This window comes from Moesziomyces antarcticus (assembly GCF_000747765.1).
Source record: "Moesziomyces antarcticus DNA, scaffold: scaffold_v10033, strain JCM 10317, whole genome shotgun sequence".
Taxonomy (NCBI): Eukaryota; Fungi; Basidiomycota; class Ustilaginomycetes; order Ustilaginales; family Ustilaginaceae; genus Moesziomyces; species Moesziomyces antarcticus.
The window spans coordinates 20,658-35,993 of NW_014638977.1; the positions used below are offsets into that span (position 1 = coordinate 20,658).

The window sequence follows — 15,336 nt, forward strand, 5'->3', positions numbered from 1 at the left end:
GCGTAACGCTCCCCAGCCATCGCGCTATCTTGCACGTGGGAGCGTCTCGCAAGAAAGGCAAGATGATGACGGCGGTCGTCGCACCTCCGCATCACCGAAGCGCAGCATGACCAGCAGGGTCAGCATGATGAGCACGCATCATTCCTGCCAAGGCCACGAGGTCGTCTCCACACCCTGCCAAGATACGGGGGGCGAGCCAAGCACGCTCAGCTGCTCTTGGCAGTCGCCCAAGCTCCGCATGGCGCAATCCCAGCTGGATCCCATCGCCGATTCAAGCCACGACCAGCTCCAGCCCGATCCGATGAAGCAAAAGTGAGCGTACACAGAGATGAGGATGCATTGGATTGGTCACAAATCAGTGCCAGCACCATCCTGTGGTGCAGAGATGGCGACGAGAAAGTCTCCGGGCGCGTCGAGGTATCGCCAGCTGGGCTTAGCTGAGCGCAATTGGCCAATGGTCGCCTGGATCTCGTTGATCCTCAGCCGACGCACGCGTTCGTTGCTCGCCTCGTGCTCGTCGTTGAGCCGATTCAGACTCGAGTGCACCGCCAGTCCAAACACCACCTTGGCCATCCTTCTGCGCTTCAAGCGTCTCGGCCGCAACTCCGATGCGATCCCCACCGCTCTTGTTCCGCTGCGCTGCTCTGCCGACGCACCGTTCGACGGCGAACCTTGCTGCGCCAGCGTGGCTGCATCGTTGGTATCTACTGGAGTCGCTGCAGCTCTTGAAGGCATCTTGCTCGGACTGGTCTCGGGCGCCGATCGCATGGTCCGATCAAACAGACTGCCGGCTTGAACTGCCTGAGCTTTTGCCAGCAGCGCTTCCTGACTCGTGCCTGTCGCGACCGACGTCTTGGCCAGAGGCGGAGGACGAGCGGCATTCGGTGTAGGCGCCGCACCCAAGCTGGCTGCAAATGCACTCGTCGCGGCGTCGGATGGGCCCGACAGCGCCTGTGCCGATGCCGTCGAGACCGACTGCACCGCCGTGCGAAAGTCGCGCTCGGCAGCCCCGAACTTTTCGGGCGTCAAGCCGCTCGCTCGGATCGCAGACGATCGATCCGGAATGCGCGCCTCCAAACTGTAGCCGTCGCAGCCATGCAGAGCAATAGCAAAAGGCAGATCAGTCCAAAGTGTTCCGGCCGCTAGAAGTGATCGTGCGCAGCTTACCTCTCGGCTGCCAGATAGCAGCACACCGCAACCACACCCGTGCCCGCATTCTTGACCGCCTTGGCGTTGCCTCGGCGCGACCAGATGTCGACCGCAGCAAGGTACGACTCGACTCGGTCGATCAGCGGACCCGTGCGCACGCCGCACAGCGCCTGGATCTGCGCACGTCTCGACGCTGCCATGTCGATTGCCGGGATGCTCGAGTGATTGTGGTCCTTGATGTCAAAGTGTAGAGGAGGCCCGAGCACACTCCAACACCTCTCGATGCATTTGCGCTCGAAAAAGACCGAAATCCGATTTTTTCGCCGGTCCAAGTGAGAGAGGCAGAAGAAGGCGGCCGATGAAGGCTGAAGAAGCCTCGCTGCGCACTCGACCAGTCACACGTCCACACAGCAGCAGCGCGGCTTCGAGTCAGAAATTCTGAACCGACTCGCCCGACCTTCTTTCCCTCTCGCTCCCACCACAATCGCACATTCGCTCACCATGTCTGACCAGGCCACCATTCAGAACGAGCAGCAGCAGCAGCAAGCTCCTGCTGCGGCTGCCCCCGCTGCGGCTACCCCAGCCCCCGCTGCCGACGGCGCCGAGGAGCTCAACCCCGACGGAACGCCTCTCTCGGACAACCAAAAGAAGAAGCGTGCCGCCAAGGCAGAGAAGGAGCGCATCAAGGCCGAAAAGGCCGCCAAGCTCGCTGCCGAAAAGGCCGCACGCGAGGCCGCCGACGTCGACTTTGCCTCGCAAAACTACGGCAAGCTGCCGCTCAACATGTCGCAGGAGCGCAACGGTCGCACCTTCACCAAGATCAGCCAGATCGGCCCCGAGCGCGACGGAGAGCAGATCGTGCTCTCGGCGCGTGTGCAGACCAGCCGTGCGCCCTCGGCCAAGCTCGTCTTCCTCACCTTCCGCCAGGGCGTCGACTGCGTCCAGGCCACGCTCGCGCAGGCGCCCGAGAAGGTGTCGCGCCAGATGACCAAGTGGGCCGCCGGCCTTGCCGCCGAGACCATCGTGCTCGTCGAGGGCACCATCGTCAAGACGCCCAAGCCCGTCGAGTCGGCCACCGTCACCGTCAAGGAGGCCGAGATCAAGATCTCCAAGATCCACTCCACCAGCGAGATCGCCTTTGAGCAGCTCCCCTTCGGCGTCGACGACGCCACGCGCTCCGAGGTCGAGATCCAGGCGTCGCAGCAGACCGAGCGTCCGCTGCCGCCCATCGCGCTCGACACGCGTCTGGACAACCGCGTGCTCGACCTGCGCACCACCACCAACCAGGCCATCTTCCGCCTCACGCACGGCGTGTGCAAGCTCTTCCGCGAGTACCTCGACGGCCTCGACTTTGTCGAGATCCACACGCCCAAGCTGCAGGGCGCCGCCACCGAGAGCGGCTCGTCCGTGTTCAAGGTGAGCTACTTCAAGGGACAGGCGTTCCTCGCCCAGAGTCCGCAGCTCGCCAAGCAGATGGCCATCGCCGCCGACTTTGGGCGCGTCTACGAGATCGGACCCGTGTTCAGGGCCGAGGACTCCAACACGCACCGTCACATGACCGAGTTCACCGGCCTCGATCTCGAGATGGCGTTCGACGAGCACTACCACGAGGTGGTCGACGTGCTGGATGGACTGTTCACGTTCATCTTCCGCGAGCTGCCCAAGCGCTACCGCAAGGAGATTGATGCGGTCAAGCGACAGTACCCGTGCGACGAGTTCCTGCTTCCGGAGAAGACGGTTCGTCTGCAGTACAAGGATGCGATTGCGCTGCTGCGCGAGGCGGGCAAGGAGGTGGGTGATCTGGAGGATCTGTCGACCGAGATGGAGCGTACGCTGGGTGGGCTGGTGCGCGAAAAGTACCAGACCGACTTTTTCATGCTCGACAAGTTCCCGCTCGAGATCCGACCGTTCTACACGATGCCCGATCCGGCGGATGGCAAGTACTCCAACTCGTACGACTTCTTCATGCGAGGGCAGGAGATTTTGTCGGGCGCACAGCGTGTGCACGACGCGGCGTTCTTGGAGAAGAGGATGGCCGAATTCGGTATCCCCGTCGAGTCGATGAAGCACTACGTAGAGGCGTTCAGGTTAGGATGCCCGCCCCACGCAGGTGGTGGTATCGGCCTCGAGCGCGTCGTGATGTTCTACCTTGGTCTGGGCAACATTCGCCGTGCATCCATGTTCCCCCGTGACCCCAAGCGTCTCGACCCCTAGATTCCTTCCAACCCAACCTTGTCCGTCCAGAGCCGCGCGGTTTCAAGTGAATCCATCATTCCATCACAAAAAAAGCCAGAGATGTAAAGCAAAATGTCATGCGAGCGTACAAGTATAGAGAGAGAGAGCGAGAGAGCGAGAGATGCAGAGAGCTTTGAGATGGGGGGGCGGGGGGTTATTTTTCTTCCATGCGGTGACGTTTGCGTTCTCGGTCGTCGTGCTGGGCTGCATTGGGCGGATTGGGGAGTCCTTGCATTGGCATGGCACCGCCCATCTGCATGGGCATGCCCATCATGCCTCCCGGAGCCATTCCGAAAAAGTTGGGGTTGAAGTGGCCTCCTCCACCGCCATTGCCGGCGGATGATGCACCACGACCGCCACGGTTGCCCCAGCCATTGCCTCCGCCTCGTCCACCGCCTCGACCGTAGGAGCGATTCGCACCGGAAGCCATGCCTCCGCCATTGGATCCTGTGCCCGGCCCGCCTGCGCCCATCATACCCATCATCATGGGGTTCATGAGTCCCATGGGCGGTGCTGCATTGCCGCCCATTCGAATCGGCGCACCGGCCATAGGAGGCGGTGGCCCCCTACCGCCCATACCTCCGTCCCTTCCACCGCGTCCTGCGCCCGCGCCCATTCCGCCGCGCTGCGAACGCTCGTTCTTGGGCAGCGGATCCTTGGGCAGCGTGCGGAAGGGGTTGCCATTCGCACTCGTCGTCAGCGTCACGTTGGCGCGGCGGAACTGGAAGTCGTTCTCGTCGAACCATGTCTTGATCTTGCGCGCGTCGGTCTCGCTGTCGGTCTCGATGTACGCGACGCCCTTGCTCTTGCCGTTGACCTTGTGCTCGGAGAACGTAATGTCGTTGAGGCTGAGCGGTACGCCGACGGACGCGGCGATCTGACGGATCTCTTCGTCCGTAGACCACCAGTTGAGATCGCCAATGTACACCGCGTTTTGCACGTTCGGATCCGTCACCTTGGGTCGCCCGGCGAGCGTGGACATGGTGCTGCGTACGGGAGGGGCGGTGGATGACGACGGATGCGGTGGAAGCGACGACGACGCTGCCATGGGCTCATCCTGGTGGCGCTGATACGATGATGTGTACGGCGCAGACGCGCTGCTGGACGACTGCGCCGGCTGTGCTTGCGAAGAAGACGCCGTCGAGGTGGATGGCTTCTCGTCGATCGAGTCGGCTCGTTGACGCTTGCCCGAGCCGGCGGTGGTGGATGCTGAGGCACCGCTCGCATCGGCATTCAGGGAGTCGGAGACGGGCTCCTGCTTGTCGTGCTGCTCATCTTCGGCTTTGCCCAGGACATCCGAGTACAGATCGTCCTAAACATCCAGAATGCCGTGTTCGCCAAGGGGAGAAGACGCGCGATGAGCAACGGGCGCGAGGCTTAAGAGGGAGGACAGCGCAGACTCACACTGTACAGATCGAACTTGTCGTCATCCATATTGCAACTCAGTTGTTTGTGGTGCGGTCGAGATGACAAGCGAGACGGTCTAGCTGGGTCCAAACCCCATGCAGGAGAACAAGGTGGAGCGGTACGGACGAGCGCAGTCGTGATGACGAGATGCGGTTACAGTCAGCGGAACGAGGTCCCTTGAAGTCTGCTTTGACAATGCGCACTACTTACAACAACAGCAATCAACAAAACGACAGCGAAAGAGACAGATGATGGTCGGATGTGAATGCGAAGCGAGGGCGGCTTCTTCGCCTTTGAGGATGCCAGGGTCTGCTGCTCTAAATCACCAGCCGCCGCCGCGGCCGCTCGACGCGACTGGCGGGCGTGGAGAGAGAGAGAGTGCGAATCGGCGCGCCGTGCAACACGATCTCGCGGATCCGAGGGCCGACTGTGCAGAGCCGATCGATTTTCGAGTTTTAGGGCCAAAGACTGCGGCGATCTCACATTTTTTTGAGCGGCGCTTCCATCCCGGCCATTCGGCGAAAGGCCGAGAGGAGGGGAAGGGCGGCTTTCTTGATTGCGCCAGAAGAAAGGGCGGCGCTGGATGCGGTCACGTTGCGCATGCCTGTGTCTGCCTGGCTGCCACTCTGCCTGACTCGAGCGTGCCTCGCCCGCCCGGACCTTCCGAAGAAACACGCGCCAAGCTTGCTTTTGCTGCGCAGACACGGCACAATCCCGAAGCGCCTCACCTCATTTCACTTTGACTTGCCACGCCGAGCGAACCACTATCTATATCTGGAGTGAGCCTCGGCCTCACCGCTTTCTTCTGCTCCATCAACCACATTCTTCGCAAGCCGTCATCCGACACCATGTTTGCCGCCGCCAACCGACAGCCCCTCTACCTCCGCTGCGAGATGAAGCCGGCCGAGCATCGTGCCGCGCTCACGCCCACCACCGCCAAGAAGCTCATCGAGGCCGGCTTCGACATCACCGTCGAGTCGGACCCGCAGCGCATCTTTGACGACAAGGAGTACGCCGACGTCGGCTGCACCATCGCCAAGCACAACACCTTCCACTCGCTCCCCAAGCACATCCCCATCATCGGCCTCAAGGAGCTCGAGGAGCCCGGTCCGGATCTGCCGCACACGCACATCCAGTTTGCGCACTGCTACAAGAAGCAGGCCGGCTGGGTCGACGTGCTCGGCCGCTTCAAGCGCGGCGGCGGAAAGCTCTACGATCTCGAGTTCCTCGAGGACAGCAACGGCCGTCGTGTCGCTGCGTTTGGCTGGCACGCCGGATTCGCCGGTGCGGCGCTCGGCCTGCTGGCGCTCGCCGAGCAGGTGCAGGGTGCCGAGCGCCGTCTGGGCCCGCAGAAGGCGTACCCGAACGAGCAGGCGCTCATCGCTCACGCCAAGCAGCAGATCGAGCACATCCGCAACTCGCGCGCCGACGGCAAGGTCAAGGCGCTCGTCGTGGGTGCGCTCGGCAGGTGCGGTCGGGGCGCCATCGACTTTTTCGAAAAGGCCGGCGTGGCGCCCGAAGACATTGTGCGCTGGGACATGAAGGAGACCTCGGCCAAGCACGGTCCGTACCAGGAGCTGCTCGACGTCGACATCTTTGTCAACTGCATCTACCTCACCTCCAAGATCCCGCCCTTCCTGGACGAGGCGACCATCCAAGCGGCGGGTGCCGAGCGCCGTCTCGGCGTGGTGGTGGACGTGTCGTGCGATACCACCAACCCCAACAACCCGCTGCCCATCTACAGCATCAACACCACCTTTGACAAGCCCACCGTCGACGTCGACACGGGTGCAGGCAACCCGGCGCTCAGCGTCATCTCGATCGACCACCTCCCCACGCTGCTCCCGCGCGAGAGCTCCGAGGGCTTCAGCAACGACCTCCTCCCCAGCCTGCTCCAGCTGCCCCTCGTGCTCGGCAAGGACACCACGCAGCTCGACACGCTCGAAGAGGGCAAGGGCGCCGTGTGGCAGCGCGCCGAAAAGCTCTTCCGACACCACCTCGCAGACGCAGAGAAGAACGGCGCCTGAACCGATCATCCACCCTCCCAAAATTAGGCGTCGGTTGTGGAAATCTCAAAAGAAAGAATCTAGCCATCTTGTTGGCTACGTTGTTGCGGCCAGCGTGCGTCTCTGTCCGAGACCCGAAGTTGAGTCTTGTGCGGCAGAAAATGTTGCGTTGAAGTGCGAGAAGAGGAATAGAGTACAAAGTGAGAAGGAATGCAGGCTGCCAATGGGGCGTAGAGTGATCCAGTTGCCACGGCCGGTGTCGAGGGCACTTCTGACCGGCCGTTCGTGGAGCTGTACGGACGATGTCCGCCTCTGAGATGCACCGCCCCTTTGACTGGGCATGGCGAGGTTGGCGTATAAATCGTTCAAAAAGGCTACTGGACGTTGTTCTTATTGATGCGTTGGTTCGTGTTGTGTCTTGGCTGATCCATCGGTCGACTGTGCGAGGGCGCTCTTCCTGGCACGGTTGAGTTCGTTGTAGCAGTAGGCGCAAATGTGTTGTTGAAGCTTGGGCTTGCCGCATGCACTGCAATGCACCAGATCCACCCTATCCTTCAACCCCTTGTTGGCAGCGCGCATCGACTTTCGCGAGTGCGACACCTTCTTCTTGGGCACAGCGAGCAGGATTCCATTCCACAACCCTGCCAATCCCGACTCTGATGGCTCGGATGCAGCGGCTGGGGTGGACAAACCAGCAAGTGCAGGCGTCAACGACGACGATCCGGTCCACGATGCAAGTGCCGGTAGTTGGAATCGAAATGTAGATGTGCCGAGTCGAACGGCTACCCGTGTCGAAGTCCACATGATTGTAATGATGCCGCAATGGAGATAATGAGCGTCGAGATGATCAAGATGATGGTGTCCAGTTGGAAAGGCAAAAATCTCAAATGTGCCTTCTTAACGTGTCGGCACGCGCTCTTTTTTCTCTCGCACGAAAAACCACATCCCACCATCGCTGAATCGCACAACTCAACAACCACATCCGCTTTGTCCACGACTCCCGGCTCCTTCTGGGCAATGAAGGTCTTTCTATGCTAGTGTGTGATGACGGCTAATCGTTTTTGTCTGCCTTCTTACCGGGCACGAGCGTTTCTTCCGAGTTGTTGCTGCCACCCATGAGTCCCTGTCTCTCGCCGTGCGATGCTGCGCGCGCGTCACTCCTACCGCCCTCCCTGCTGCGATCGGCATCGTCATCCTCGTCGCCGATCTCGAAGACGACATCGTTCTGCACGCCGCGCGCACCCGCACCACCCTTGGATGCGCCACGCGCCTCGACATCGTCCTCGTCCTCGCTATCCGGACCATCGGGACCGCGCGCAAACGTGTCCACCTCGTACCCCTCGGCGGTAGGATCGTCGTCGGTCGCAAGCTCGTCCGACATGGCCAGCCGCATGTTGTGCCCCGTCGGACGCCATACCCACGCAATCGCCGCAAACACGCCAAAGTACAGCAGCCCCAACCAGCCATCCAGCAAGAACCACCGGTACCGCCACGTGTTGGGTGCGAATCCCTCGCCGCCCGACTGCGAGAAGGCCAGCGAGGAGATGATGAAAAACGCAAAGATGACCACCACGGCACCAAGCAGGATGCGATGGAGTTTGACGAACATGGAGCGCTTGAACGACTGCTTGCGCTGGGTGAGGTATTCGATGCTGCGGTTGAGCGAATTCATGATCCAGGTGAGGAAGGCGGTGAGCGTCATGGCGAGCGGGAAGATGAAGGCAAAGATCCAGGCGCCTCCCTGGTCGAGCTGAATCAGCACGATGCCGACCGAGTAGAGCACGCCAAAGACAAAATGGGCGGCGGTGAGCCAGCGCACCCTCGTCATGACCGGGCCGATGGATGGACGGATGACTCCGTAGCCCATGGCGACGATAAGCAGCAGGAAGAACGACACCGAGTTGCGGCCGGCATCGAGGATGCTAGTCAGCACGAGCAGGAAGCGCGCCAGCGCCGTGACGGCCGTGTTGCCGTTGACCTCGCGGATGCGGAAGAAGTCGACGAGATGCGCGTTGAGGTAGTAGTAGTACGCCCACTGCGCCGCCATCTCGACCACCAGAAAGGCGATCGTACCCGAGATGAAGTGCTGCACCATCAGCAGCTGGTCGCGGTGGCGCATGCACAGCGACAGCCAGTACACGCCCAGCACCACGTACGCCAGCGTCATGCCAAAGTAGAACATCAGCTTCGGATGCTCGGCCGCGGGAAGGTTGCCTTTGAACTTGTTGAAGAACTCGACGCGGCCCGTGAACGCCGCATGCACCGCCACGTCGCCGCCGCCACCCTTGACTGCATCCTCGAGCGATACGAGCGGCACTTCGGCTGCGCGAAAACAGGCAAAGGTAAAAGGCAACAGTGGTCAGTATTCAGGCCCGACGCGAGGCTCTGGTGGATGACGGGGGGCAGCTCACTCGCACCGAAGCAGTAGTATCCGGTTTTGGTCACGTTGTATCGCTATTTGCCAGAAGCACAAGAGTCAGTGTCGTTCCCACACACTTGTCGAAGTGGGCATAGGTACATACGAGCGTCGTCTCATCGCTTGATCCCGTAGCGGGAAAGTCGAGCCTCTTGAGCTGAACCGTGGTGGCCTTTCCGCCGGTCTCGTCGACGATAAAGTTGCCGAGCTGCTCCTGGGTGCAGAGCGACTGCTGTATGGCGCCCGGCGTGCAGATGTAGGTCCTGAGCGCGAACCCGAAAGCATCGCGCTCGTTCGACTGCCTGCCGAGCTTGTCAAAGTCGGCAAACTCGTAGAACATGGTGGCGACGGTGCCGGTGGAGTTGTTGTGGAAGATGGCCTCGATGTGGCTGTCGCCGCCGGCGATCATGCCGGAGCAGGTCTGGCGCAGCTCATCCTTTTCCGAGATGGTGACGGTGAATGCCGACGCTGGACGAACGAGGGAGAGCACCAGCAGCACGACGAGCGCATACAGCGAGCTGCGTATTGTGCTGCGGTGATGGCCTATTGACGCCATTTCGACACCAAGGACGTGGTGTGGTTGATCGGCGAGAGCGAGTGTTGGAAGAAGGGACGGAAGGCAGAGCAGCGTCGAGGGAGCCAAGTGTTTGTTGATGCACGGACTTCGTCTTGCATTTCGCTGTTGCTTTGCTGTGCCGTGCTGTGCCGGGCGATTTTTCGAATTGTTAGGTTGCTGAGCGGCGGTGCTGCAGTGCAAGTCAGGGTCCAAGCCGAGTCGCTTTGACGCCGCTTCACTTCGAACAGCCACCCATCGATACTCGGCAGATCCTCATCAAACGTAGATTGCCCAGTCGTCAAACGTACGCAAGCATGGAGGTGGTCAGGTCGCTCGTCTCGGACACGCCCGGTGTGTGGCGCGAGCTGACGACGCTCAAGCAGGCGTTTGTGGTGCTCAAGTTCGTCACCGACCTGACCTACTGCACCATACCGCCGCTGACGTTTGCCAAGTCGCACATGAGCATCCGCACGCTCGTCTACGTGCCCCTGCTCGCCGTCTGCTACGTTGTGCCGGACGTGGCGATCTTCTTCGCGCTGCCCAAGTCGGCGGATTCGACGCAGACGCTCATCGGCGTCCTGCTCATCGTGTACAGCCTGCTCTTCTTCTGGTGGGCTCGCTTCCACATGCTGAGCAAGTCGGCCCTCACAGCATGCTTCAGCGCCGATGAGCCTACGTTCCTCATCACCACGGGCCCTTGGGCGTTCGTGAGGAATCCGTTCTACTCGGCATACCTCGCCACCATGCTCGCCGGCTTCATCGTCACGAGCTCCTCCAACCACCCGGACCACGACCATCCCTACCTCGTCTCGCACGCTGGTGGCATTGCCATGTCCGCCTTCCTTGTGTCCTTCGCCATCTACTACCACGCCATCCGCGACGAAGAGGCCAAGTTCAGCGCGAGCAAGCTGCGCACCCAGCACGAGGCGTACAAGCGACGCGTGTGGTGCCTGCTGCCGCTCACCGATGTCATGCGGCGATGAGCTCGCGCTCGCGTTGTACCGCTTTCATCTTGATGATCTGTAGAACGGAAACTACTGCCCATTGCAATGCTAAAGCTAGAGGCGTATGGACATGTGCGTGATGTGAAGCATGGCTCTGTAATTTAGTGAGAGGAAGCAAGCTCGATCGGGCGATCGGGTGAGGGGACATCGGCGATGCAACAGCAGAAAAAGTGGGAAAAAAAGAGAGGATGGAAGATCGGCGGAGGTGTGTGCGGGTGTGATGAGCCAAATGAGCTGTCGCGAGGCTGCTCCTTTGGCCGAACAGGGTGACAGAGTGGAGCGCAACCACCGGGGAGCATTTGCTCTTTTTTCTCCTCTCGTCACCAAAGCGAGCCCGAAAGCAAAGCAGCAGAAGCTCGAGCAGCCAAACCAACACCAAAGAGAAGCAAGCCGACATCCGATCTCGGATCAACGAGCAAGCAGCAGCCAGCAACGCAGCAGCAGCACCAGCAGCAGCACCAGCAGCAGCACGTCGACCCGACGCATCCACGCCCGCATCCTCGACACCACCGCGCCATCCCTGCGCGCAAGGAGGCGCCCATCGCCCACGGAGAGCGCGTGCACGTCGCGACGGCCTTCCTGCTCCTCATTACGATAAAGTCGGCCGCCTGGTGCGCAGCGAGAGCTCACCTGGACGCCGCATCCCACGCGGGCACGGAGCAGCGCCAAGGTCGTCTTTGCCGTCCTTGCGTCGTCCTGGCTTCGCTTTCGCTCGACATAGCTGCCTAGGCATGCAAGCCTCCGCATCGGTCTCCACTCCGACCTCCCAGCCAAACATCGCTGGCACCGCCGCATCCACCTCCGCCCATGCTCCGCTGACCATCGATCCAACCGCGCTGCTGCTTCCGGGTCCAGCTGGTGCCCACCAAGCGTCCACATCGACATCACCGCTGCCACCCACACCACTGCACGCCGGCAACAATGCCGCCCTCGCTACTGTCGCCGTCAAGCAGGAGCCCGAGGATGACTCTGCCGCCGTCGCAGCGCACCCTTTGGCCATCCCGGGCGCATCCACGACCAAGCAAGAAGAGCTGCACCACGCCAAACCTGTTTCATTCGTCGACGAGCTCCTTCAGCACGACCACAGAGCCATCCTCCGCCCCGACCTCTCGCCATTCGCAGACGCTCGCGACGCTGTCCGTCGCCTTTTGCCGTATCATGTCTGGAACATTCCGCACCACGACCTCCTCCACTCGCTCGGCTTGAAACACGACCCCGTCCACGCCGAAGTCAGGCTTCGCAAACGCAGGCGCATCGCTCATCGTACTCAAACCTCACCAAAGAGCGAGCAGACCGACAACGACCTGCCGCAGTCCACTCTCAAAGCACCGGGCGACCCGGACAGCGATGACGATCTCAACGAGCTCGGCCTGCCCACGCCATTGCCCACCGTACCGCTTCCGACCTTCCCGTCCCTTGACTATGCCGAGTCGGTCTTGGCGCGGCGCGACAAGCTCGCCTCGCGCTTCCGCCGCACACTCACCGCGCTCGACAGCACACACCGACGCGCGCCCAACACGGGCATCATGCTCGAGCAGCTCGAACGACTCGCCTATCTCGACGACCGCGAGCAGGTGCTCGCACAGATCGACGAGCTCAAGGCGCTCAAAGCCAAGCTCGAGGCGTTGGAAGAAACCAAGGACATCGACGTCGCCAGCTCGTCCGCCACAATCAAGCTCAGCTTCGCCATCACCGACGAGATCGAGCGCGAGCGCGAAAAGGAGCGCGAGCTCGAGAGGATCAAGCGTCAGCAGGAGAGGGCCGCGGCAAAGGCGGCAAAGCTCGAAAAGGAAAGAGAGGCGCGCCACCGCATTGGCATCTTTACGCCCCCACCAGAACCACCAAAGCCGCCAGCATCGAGTGCGACAGGGCCATCTGCTGCGGGCGCATCAGCTTCGACGCCAGATCTTCCGCTTGCGACACCGGCGAGTGGCGTGCCGCCCATCGATACCGGCATCGCTTCGTCTATTGCCACGCCCTCGTCGCTTCCGACGCCCGGGCCGTATTCTGCGGTCGGCACACCAATAGGCACTCCGGGCTTCCCCTTTCCCCCCGGCGCCTCCTTGCCCCACGGCCTGCCACTGCCCATGTCTCCAGCAGGCGCCAATGGTCTCGTCATGCCCTCGCCGCAGCTCAACTCCACGCCCGCATCTCCGTTCGCAACGGCACCTGGTCCGCCCGTCATTGCACCTCGACCCAATGGTGTGCCGACACCCAGTGTTGCAGCAACTCCAGCCTCCGGGCCCGTACCGTCCGCTTCCGCCCCCGCTACTGCGTCAGCCACGCCCTCGACCCCGGTGGGACCAGGACGGCCGCCCAAGGCCAAGGCGAAAGCCAAAGCGGCAGCTGCGACACCCGCCGCCAAAGCCCCAGGCACACCTGCTACACCAGGCACACCTACAACGCCCGGTGCTACGCCGGGACCTACGCCGCATCGTGGTCGAGGTCGGCCACGCAAGCATCCGCTGCCTGGCACGCCCGGCGGACCGCCCATCGGCTCGAGCGTCCCGCGCAAGAAGAAAGAGAAGCCTGCCAAGCCGGCTGCCACACCGTCGGCTCCGACTACCCCTGGAACGGCCCCAGCAGCGTCAACGGCCATGTCTCCGCCTGCCATGACGGCTGGGCCGGGCGTCAACATGCAAGTGCGACCACCACAGGGATCACCAGTGCCGCCGACGATGCCTGGTCCCGCACCCGGGTATGCGGGCGATGCATTTGCATCGACGCTGCCGCCAGCGCCCGGATCTACGGGCGTGCGACCGTCGACCATGCATCCGACGCTGATGAGCGCTACGAGCCTCAACACGCCGCGCGTACCGCCGTCGCCCTCGGCCACGACGGTCAAGCCGCCGAGCCCTGCACCCACCAAGACTCCACCGGCCAAGGCGAATGGCACGCCACCGGCAGTGCGACCGCCCCCGCCGACGGCTGCGGCTTCTGCAGCGGCAGCTCCAGCCAATGCATCGATTCCGAATCATCCGATCCCATTGCTCATCCCCGTGGCGTCGCTTCCGCGACTATCGGCGCTGGGTATTCAGCCTTCGCCGAGCCCGCACATTCGACCGGTGATCGGGCCGAATGGACAGCCACAGGGGCTGCAGGGGCTGCCTGTGCCCATCGACCCCGCACAGAGCGTACCGGCCGTGCTGCTGGGGATCAGCGAAAGCGCGGCCGAGGGTGGTGCAGACGGTGCGGGCGCGGGCAAGCAGCAGATCTTGCATATTTCGGTGGTGCTCAGCAAGCTCAGCCCATCCCAACTCAGCGGACTCGCTGTGCTCATGCAGAGCCTCCAGGCGCAGGTAGAGGCGGGAAAACGAAAGTAGCGCCACGTGATCAAGCTGACAAGTGCTGCAATCTCCATCGTCTTGGGGCTTGGTATAACACGATGCAGCAAGGCGTCGACGTGCAGCACGAATCTGTGCCAGTTTGGGCAGTGCAAGATCGCGGCCAAAGGCGATTGCTCCAGCACTGGCACATCGGCGTGCCAGCTGCTGACGACGTGCTCTGCGTCCAAAAAGTGCCTTGTGCCCAACAGACTTCCAGCTCTCAACAACGATGCCAGCACCTGTGCTTCCGGCTACTGTCGAAGCCCCGGTTGGCCGTTTGCCTCCCTCTGCCTGTGCTCCGATGCGCCGCTGGGCACATCGTGCGGCTCAACCACCGTCACGTGTGCCAAGGATCTCTCTTGCGATTCGGACTCCAAGACCTGCCTCAAGCCCATTGGAGGATCTTGTTCGAAGACCACCGACTGTGCGTCGAAGAACTGCGTGGACGGTAAATGCGCGGTCAAGAATCTCAACTTTGGAGACGCTTGCGGTGCTGGTGTGGCAGGTTCCTGCCTCGCCACCATGACTTGCTCCGGCTCGGCAGGCGGATCCACATGCCTCAGGATTAACGATCAGAGCTGTGCGCATGATGAAGAGTGTGACAGCGCACTCTGCAGCAAAGGAAAGTGCACTGGTAAGTCTTCTCCATACGGCCGCTGGTCCGTTGTGTCGCAGAGCCAGCCCCTCCCAAGCTAATTGCCTTATCCTCTCCATTCAGCAACCGGCCAGGGGTTGGTTCAGCTCGGAGAGCATTGCCACAGTGCACCCGACTGCAATGCTGCCGACTGTCTCGGCGGTCGATGCTTGACCACCGTCGGCCTTCGACAACCGTGTGGCACGGATCAGTTCGCAGTGTGCTACGGTCCATTGACGTGCACCAGTCAAAGCACTGGCCCCAACGTCTGCCTCACCAGCAACAACCAGCAGTGCAGCAACGACGACTCGGTCTGCTCTTCGGGTCTTTGCGTCGACGCCGCATGCAAAGGTAAGTCCTGAGCATCGCAGTCTTGACAAGACATTTGGCTGACTCGCGTTGGTAACATCATTGCAGCGCGCGGTTCGAAATCGCTCGTCCTAGGACAGCACTGTCTGGACAACACTGATTGCGCCGACACTCTCGTGTGCACGCAATCCACATGCAGCTGTACGTTTCTCCTCACCTATACTGGGTCGACAGCTCTCTCTTCATTGGATTGGAATTGACTTACTGAAACAACCCCCCCCCCCCCCCCCCCCC

General features: G+C 61.7%; 6 protein-coding genes across 6 annotated transcripts; 3 read left to right on the forward strand and 3 right to left on the reverse strand.

Moving 5' to 3' along the window:
- Positions 1-348: 348 nt before the first annotated feature.
- On the reverse strand, positions 349-1,349 carry PAN0_033d6264 (uncharacterized protein; the record flags this gene model as incomplete). Its single annotated transcript, XM_014798283.1, has 2 exons — positions 349-1,078; positions 1,168-1,349. 2 exons carry the CDS (start codon positions 1,347-1,349, stop codon positions 349-351), a joined length of 912 nt encoding a protein of 303 aa, XP_014653769.1.
- A 301-nt stretch (positions 1,350-1,650) lies between these two features.
- PAN0_033c6265 (uncharacterized protein) lies at positions 1,651-3,363 on the forward strand (the record flags this gene model as incomplete). The annotated part of the gene is made up of 1 exon (XM_014798284.1): positions 1,651-3,363. The coding sequence occupies one exon, from the start codon at positions 1,651-1,653 to the stop codon at positions 3,361-3,363; it is 1,713 nt and encodes a 570-aa protein (XP_014653770.1).
- A 175-nt stretch (positions 3,364-3,538) lies between these two features.
- Positions 3,539-4,818, reverse strand: PAN0_033d6266 (uncharacterized protein; the record flags this gene model as incomplete). Its single annotated transcript, XM_014798285.1, has 2 exons — positions 3,539-4,696; positions 4,789-4,818. The coding sequence occupies 2 exons, from the start codon at positions 4,816-4,818 to the stop codon at positions 3,539-3,541; spliced, it is 1,188 nt and encodes a 395-aa protein (XP_014653771.1).
- An 821-nt stretch (positions 4,819-5,639) lies between these two features.
- Positions 5,640-6,818, forward strand: PAN0_033c6267 (saccharopine dehydrogenase; the record flags this gene model as incomplete). The annotated part of the gene is made up of 1 exon (XM_014798286.1): positions 5,640-6,818. One exon carries the CDS (start codon positions 5,640-5,642, stop codon positions 6,816-6,818), a length of 1,179 nt encoding a protein of 392 aa, XP_014653772.1.
- Positions 6,819-7,187: 369 nt separating this feature from the next.
- Positions 7,188-9,769, reverse strand: PAN0_033d6268 (uncharacterized protein; the record flags this gene model as incomplete). The annotated part of the gene is made up of 4 exons (XM_014798287.1): positions 7,188-7,579; positions 7,875-9,119; positions 9,209-9,251; positions 9,320-9,769. 4 exons carry the CDS (start codon positions 9,767-9,769, stop codon positions 7,188-7,190), a joined length of 2,130 nt encoding a protein of 709 aa, XP_014653773.1.
- A 314-nt stretch (positions 9,770-10,083) lies between these two features.
- Positions 10,084-15,302, forward strand: PAN0_033c6269 (uncharacterized protein; the record flags this gene model as incomplete). Its single annotated transcript, XM_014798288.1, has 5 exons — positions 10,084-10,715; positions 11,039-14,092; positions 14,165-14,733; positions 14,818-15,084; positions 15,277-15,302. 5 exons carry the CDS (start codon positions 10,084-10,086, stop codon positions 15,300-15,302), a joined length of 4,548 nt encoding a protein of 1,515 aa, XP_014653774.1.
- Positions 15,303-15,336: the final 34 nt, after the last annotated feature.